At 39.5% G+C, this 7,625-nt stretch overlaps 1 protein-coding gene across 1 annotated transcript; it reads right to left on the reverse strand.

Moving 5' to 3' along the window:
• Positions 1-250: 250 nt before the first annotated feature.
• LOC140860546 (uncharacterized) lies at positions 251-1,285 on the reverse strand. Its single transcript, XM_073263551.1, has one exon. The coding sequence runs from the start codon at positions 1,283-1,285 to the stop codon at positions 251-253; it is 1,035 nt and encodes a 344-aa protein (XP_073119652.1).
• Between the last annotated feature and the right edge of the window lie 6,340 nt (positions 1,286-7,625).

Raw genomic sequence — 7,625 nt, forward strand, 5'->3', positions numbered from 1 at the left:
TTGAAGGATGGTATGTGTTGTACCGCTGTCTGCGAGGCATTCATCGTGATATTTCATCATTAATCTAAAACAAAATATAACTCAATAAGCAATAATTTCAATAAAATGATAAATAAAATTTATTGAATAATAATCAAATAACATCACCGAAAATCCTAAACATGAATTGAAATTCAAAACAATAACTAGACAACGATAACCTAATAACGAAAAAATTGAACTCCAAGTAAAAACAAAGTCATAGAAAACATTATTCTTTGTTTTCTAACACACCACCACTAATCAAATGATCTATATTTCCATCAGGATGAGCGAAGAAATCAGAGACATCCAAGTGAGTTATATCAACTGGGTCATCAGAATCCACAAGATTTGCCTCTATTTTTCCTTTTTCCTTCATCGAGCTTTGGTAAAGATCCACAAGATGTTTTGCTGTACGACAGGTACGAGACCAATGTCCTTCCACCCCACATCTATAACATTTATCTTCAAACTCCTTTGAAATTTTTTCATTTGCTTCTTCATTATTGGAATTCCACTGCTGGTGGCTTGTCTTATGTTTCTTTCCAATTTGTTGCTGATAGTTTCTTCTTTGGCCACGCCCACGGCCACGGCCACGGCCACGCCTGCTCTCATTGTTATGATTTTGTGCTGAGTTAGCATTTGCTTCAGGAAATGCATTTCCATTTGCTTCAGGAAATGGTGTAGATCCAGTTGGGCGCAATTGGTGATTTTTCATGAGTAACTCATTATTTTGTTCAGCAACTAGTAAGCAAGATATTAGCTCGGAGTACTTTTTGAATCCACGTTCACGATATTGCTGCTGCAGAAGCACATTTGATGCGTGAAAAGTGGAGAATGTTTTTTCTAACATGTCTTGATCCGTGACTTTCTCTCCACAGAGTATTAGGGTGGAGCTTATCTTAAATAATGCAGAATTATAATCACTTACAGACTTGAAATCTTGTAAGCGTAGATGCATCCATTCGTATCGAGCTCTTGGAAGAACAATAGTTCTCTGATGGTCAAATATTCCTTTTAGATTTTTCCAAAGCTCTTGTGATTCTTTCACAGTGAGATATTCGGTTTTCAACCCATCGTTGAGATGATGACGAAGGAAAATGAGTGCTTTTGCACGATCCTGCTGGGACATTTCATTTCCTTCTTTGATTGTATCCCCTAAATTCATAGAGATAAGATGGATCTCGGCATCCAATATCCATGACAAGTAGTTCTTTCCGGACAAATCAAGTGCTTCAAATTCAAGTTTGGTGATGTTCGACATGATGAAATCTATATACAAAAATCAATTATTAAAATTACTACAATATTCGTTAACAATAAAAAAATCTTTAAAAATGCAGATAAAGTACGAATAATCAAAATCATGTTGCTCATTTACACATACCATTCACATTAATACTTACTAACATATATATATGAGATAATTTGAATTAATTAACAAAAGGATAGGCACTAAATAAAAATAATTTGAATTAAAAAGCTCAAGTTTTAAGTATTGGATAATGATGTGAATCTAAATTCATGCAATTTATATGTGCACGATACCAACCTACATCAATATTCTCAATACAAATCTTTGAAATACAATCGCATCAATTTAAAAAAAAAATATCATCATCGTAAATTCCAAAAAAAAAAAATCTACCAAATAAATTCATTAGCATTACTTTAATTATTATCGGATATATCATATATCATATATTTCAAACTAGACATATATATATATATATATTATATATATATATATATATATATATATATATATATATATATTATATATATATATATAAACCGATATTCTTCAAGAACATCGAAATGATTTAATATCTTGAATCATAGATCTTGAAGGTTAAAAATTATGTCACTTCAGGGACATCAATATAGAACAAGAGTAATGCTACTTCAGGAGCATTAATAAAAGTTATGAATTTGCGTTCTTCAAGAACATCCACATAACCTAGATCTTGTGCTATTTCGAGAGTATAAATATCAAATCTGAATATTGCGCTACTTTAGGAGCATTAATTTAGAACAAGGAGTATTAACATAAGACCAAAATTTCTGCGATTTCGAGGGCATCAATATTAATTTAAATATTGTGCTGCATCGATAGCATTCATACAAAAAAAAATTTGTTTGTGAGTTTTACCTCAAAGAGAACTCGTGCTGATAACGTGTTAAAATTATAAAGAATATGGAGTTGAGAGAATGAATAGAAGTGCTTTATTCACTATTGGAGGCCTCTATTTATAGAGTGTATTTACAGATTTGAATAGTAGATAACACGATAAACCTAATCTCAATGATCATCTACAACACATTATCTATAACACCTATTTTATTATTTCTGGATTTATACTTTGATATCAGATTGTTATTATTATTTTTAAGAGTTTTAAAGATTAAGTTAAGGTATAAATTATTTATATTGAGTAATATCTATTATTAACTTATTATCTACCAAAAAATTCAAACCTAAAAAAAATCTATTCCTACCCTACACAAATCTCCATCAGCCGACACCATCTCCTTCTACCCCCATCCTCACGTTTTATCAGAAAACCAAGCCCTCATAGCCGAGTTCTTCAAGGAAAAATTGAGAGTTGGTCGTTGGTTCGTCGTTCGGTGTGCCGTACACGCGATAATCTTCATATTTAATCATAAGGCATGTTTAATTCCTTCCTTGAACACCATATAAGCTATTATTCTGTTCATGTCAGATTTTTTTATTTTAATGTTTATGGTTTGGTTCGAATTAAATTCAGAATTTTTAGGTGAGAACTCGTTTGACACATGGTTGTTGCACTTTTCATGCTCATCCTCACGTTTCTTGTTGTTGGGTGTGCATGGCTGCTGGTCCACGGTTCAGAGGGGGTCTTAGGGTCCCTAGGATGGGTTTTGGCTCGATGGTTAGGGCTGGAGTCGGCTGGTGAAGGGCTGGGTTTAAGGTTGGTCAAGGCTGCGCAGGTTTAGGGTTTAATGGAAGAAGGCTTCGGCTGGTCAGGCTAGGCTATAGACCAGCCGAGCCATGGTATGGTTTGAACCGACAGGACCCTAGGAAGGTCCTGCCAGCGGCGCTCCGGCCGGCCATGGCCGGAGCAAGGCGGCAGCAGCCCTGGAGGGGCTGCTGCTCGCGGCCGAGGGGAAAAGGGAAAGGGGGGATCGGGTTGGGCTATGGGTGGGGGTTGGGTCGGGTCCTGGGGGTCTGGGTTGGGTCTGGGTAGTAGTAGGGTCGGGTCAGATGGTCCGGGTCCGGGTTCGGTAGGTCGGGCTCGGGTATTTTAATTTCTAAGTATTTAATAGTTTAGGTGTATTTTGGATTTTTTTTAAATTAATTAGAAAATTATTTGGGCCTCCAAATAATTTTATTTGGGCCTTAAATAATTTATTTAAGTTAGCCCAATGATTTTTATGGGCTTGGAAGCCCATGAGAATTTTTGGGCCAGTCAGTGGATTTTTGGGCCAGTCTAGAATTTTATTGGGCTTTTATTTAAGTTTAATGGGCTTAGAGTGAGTGACCAGCAGTCTGAACGAACCCATGAAAAATAAATAAGTCCGGAATATATATTTAATTATTTTTATGCATAAAGTCTATTTTAAGTATAAGTATATTATATTATGAAAAATTAATTAAATATATATTACAGACATATTTTCAGTGCATGCATTCATGAAATAATTTTATGGCATGATTTAATGTTTAAGGTTGAGCTAGAAAATAATTTTTATGTTGGAAGTTGAAGTAGTGTGACAATTTAAGGGGGACCAGTCCCCACATGTTAATGGCAGTTTACTGTCAATTTAAGGGTAGTTTACTACCATTAAGAGGTGATTCGTCACCGCCGCGTACGTTGGTTTTAAGAGACTGATCAGTCGAACTTTTAATTTTAAGGTTACACTATGGATATGACCATGCGATGTTAGAAAATGTTATGCTCAACAATGTTATGTATGTATTATATGATTATATCTAAGATCAAGTTTAAGCAAGGTTTTCAGTCATGATTCATGATGTTTAAGCATGCTCATTCATGTATATGATATGTATTAATGTAATTATGTGATGCATTATTTTTAATCTTGTTATAAAGGATTAGACATGTTGAGCCTCTAGGCTCACTACACTTATATGATGCAGTGAGTACGTAGAGGAAGATGTAGTTCCTACCGGTGGTGAGGACGTATGAGCGGACGCGCAGTGATCCCCCGTGACCGCCGGCTGAGTTTTCATGGATATTTTAAGAATTTTAAAACTCTGTTTCTTTTATGTTTTGTCAGTGGTGAATTTTAGTATTATTTTTATTAAGTAATTTTATTGCATGCAAACTTTTAGGTAGATTGTCTGACAGTATTTTAATTAAGTTTGACTCAGTTATTTTAGTAAAAATGTTGCATTTTATTTATATTATTTTTAAATCTGTTTATTTTGTGCATATATGTATGGGCATGTATGTACATCTATTTTACTTAGTATTATTTTAAAAAAAAAAAAAAATCGCATTTATTAGTAGTAGATGTTTCAATTGGTATCAGAGCCGCGTTCTTGGAGGGGTCATCACTGCTATGCGAGTTCAGAAATCCACGCTACCGGTCTGTAAGTTTTAATTGCTTTTAGTATGATTTAGTAGTATCATGTTTAAGACTTAAGCATTTATGTTAGCAAAAAATCTTTAAGTACTTAGTTATGCATTTCGATTTACGTAAAGAAATATGTGGTGGTGCAGAATGCCTCCGAGACCAGTTAACAGACGCGGGGGACCTCCACCTCCGCAGAATCCACTTTCGGCATTGGAGCAGGCCAATGCAAACATGATGGTTGGGATTACTGCTCTGTTGGAGCAGCAGGTGGCACGTCCGAGACTTTCCCATGATGAGGACGTGGCTGAGAGGTTCCAGAAGAAGGGACCGAAGGAGTTCTCAGGTGCCACAGATCCACTCGTTGCTGAGGGGTGGATCCGTTCTTTGGAGAGCATCTTTGCTTACATGGGGTTGATTGATGCGGACAAGGTGAGATGCGCAGTGTACATGCTGAAGGGTGATGCAGACTTATGGTGGGAGAGTGCATCACGGGGAGTGAATCTGACTACTATGCTATGGACAGATTTCCGGAGGATGTTTTTCTCCAAGTATTTCACTGAAGACGTGCGCAGTAGGATGATTCGAGATTTCATGAGTCTCCGGCAGGGAGACAAGACAGTTGTGGAGTACATCCGTCAGTTCGAGAGGGGCTGTCACTTGGTGCCATTGATTGCTGACAGTGCACCTGAGAAGATGAGACAGTTTATCAAGGGACTCAGGGCAGAGATCAAGCATGACGTTCGTATGGCGGACGTCCTTACTTACGAGACGACAGTCAATAGAGCCTTACGTTCGGAGGATGGTAGGAGAGAGATCCACAGGGAGCAGCAGGGTAAGAGGCAGTTTCAGTCTGGATATCAGCGACCATCTTCGCAGCCTCCTGCGAAGAAGCAGTATACTGGGCCGTCTAAGGGCCCGAACCAGCAGAAGCCACAGCAGCAGAGACAGCAGCCTAGGGGTGGGGCCCCTAATGCTGGAGGATATCCTACTTGCCCGAAATGCCAGAAGATGCATCCAGGACCATGTCTTCTAGGAGCGGGCGTCTGTTTTCATTGTAAAGAACCAGGGCACCAGATGGCCAATTGCCCAAGGAAGAAGAACACTACAGGGAGAGTGTTCATGATGCAGGCTGAGGAGGCAGACCCAGATACCTCCTTGATCACCGGTATATCTTACCCCTAGTATTTTATGATTTCTTCCTTTGGTTAAGAATTTCGATATTTCTTTGTGGAATAATTTGTTATTTGGGATTTTTCTATCTGCATGTTAGAATAGGAAGCATGTTTTACTTGTGACTAGAATTAAGGGTTATTAGTGACTCATCTTTGGGGGAAAATTTTAGTAGTGATATAAAGTTGTTGGGATTCTTCTGCGTGCAGGGAGAATTCTAGTTGGAGGCAACTCCACGTTTGCGTTGCTAGATTCAGGGGCTACACATTCGTTTATCTCCCTAGAGTTTATCAGACGGATAGGCATCACACCTGAGATTGCCGACAGTGGTTATGATGTCACTATGCCATCAGGACATATTATTTCTACCTCTAGTGTCATTCGAGAGCTGGAGTTGGAGCTGCAGGGGCACTCTATTTGCGCAGATGTAGTGGTTTTGCCGTTGAACGGATTTGATTTGATATTGGGTATGTACTGGTTGACAGTCAATGGAGCTTCGATTGATTTTCGTCGGAGGACGGTGTCGGTGAAACCGCCGGGAGGCGACCCGTTTACTTTTCATGCATCTCAGAGCAGTGATATTCCTCAGGTGATATCTCCTATTCAGGCAAGGAAGCTGTTGAGACGGGGTTGCCGAGGTTTCCTAGCGAGTATTGTCACGGCCTCAGAACCAGCCAGTAGATCATTATCAGAGATAGAGGTAGTTCATGACTTTCCAGACGTCTTTCCGGAGGATGTTGCAGGGATTCCACCAGTGAGAGAGGTGGAGTTCAGTATCGACTTATTTCCAGACACTGTGCCTATCTCAAAGGCACCGTACAGACTTGCTCCTACCGAGATGAAAGAGTTGAAGGAGCAGATTCAGGAGTTATTAGAGAAAGGCTTTGTTCGTCCTAGCTTTTCTCCATGGGGAGCTCCAGTGTTATTTGTGAAGAAGAAGGATGGCAGTATGAGACTGTGCATCGATTATCGAGAGCTCAACAGAGTCACGGTGAAGAATAAGTACCTACTGCCGAGGATAGAGGACTTATTTGATTAGTTGCAGGGAGCTTCAGTGTTCTCCAAGATCGATCTGCGATCTGGTTATCATCAGCTGCGAGTTAGAGATGCAGACGTGTCCAAGACTGCTTTCCGAACATGTTATGGGCATTACGAGTTTTTAGTGATGCCATTTGGGATGACCAATGCTCCAGCGGTTTTCATGGATCTCATGAACCGGGTATTTCAGCCGTATCTTGATCAGTTCATCATAGTCTTTATTGATGATATCTTGATCTACTCTAGGAGCATTGAGGAGCATAGACAGCATCTACAGACAGCCTTGCAGACTTTGAGGGAGCATTGTTTGTTTGCCAAGTTCAGCAAGTGCGAGTTTTGGCTTGAGCAGGTGGCATTTCTTGGCCACATTATTTCTAGAGATGGGATTGCAGTGGATCAGTCGAAGGTTGAGGCAGTGCAGAAATAGGGTATTCCGAGGAATGCTTCGGAGATTCGCAGTTTCTTGGGTTTGGCAGGATATTATAGGAAGTTCATCAAGGGTTTTTCCTCTATTGCAGTACCCTTGACTTCCTTAACCAAGAAGAATGCGAAGTTTATTTGGAGTCCAGACTGTCAGAGGAGCTTCGATCAGCTGAAGGAAGCACTCACTACCGCACCGATTTTGGCGATGGCAGTACCACACGAGGAGTTAGTGGTGTACACCGACGCGTCTAAGCTAGGTTTAGGCGCAGTACTTATGCAGTGTGGTAAGGTTATTGCTTATGCATCGAGGCAGTTGAAGATTCATGAGCAGAACTACCCGACACATGATTTGGAGTTAGCAGCAGTGGTCTTCGCTTTGAAAATCTGGAGGC

The sequence above is a fragment of the Henckelia pumila genome, chromosome 4 (assembly GCF_033568475.1).
Source record: "Henckelia pumila isolate YLH828 chromosome 4, ASM3356847v2, whole genome shotgun sequence".
Taxonomy (NCBI): domain Eukaryota; kingdom Viridiplantae; phylum Streptophyta; class Magnoliopsida; order Lamiales; family Gesneriaceae; genus Henckelia; species Henckelia pumila.

Bases quoted from the DNA above. Each gene is read 5' to 3' on its own strand.
- LOC140860546 (XM_073263551.1), bottom strand. From the start codon at position 1,285: ATGTCGAACATCACCAAACTTGAATTTGAAGCACTTGATTTGTCCGGA.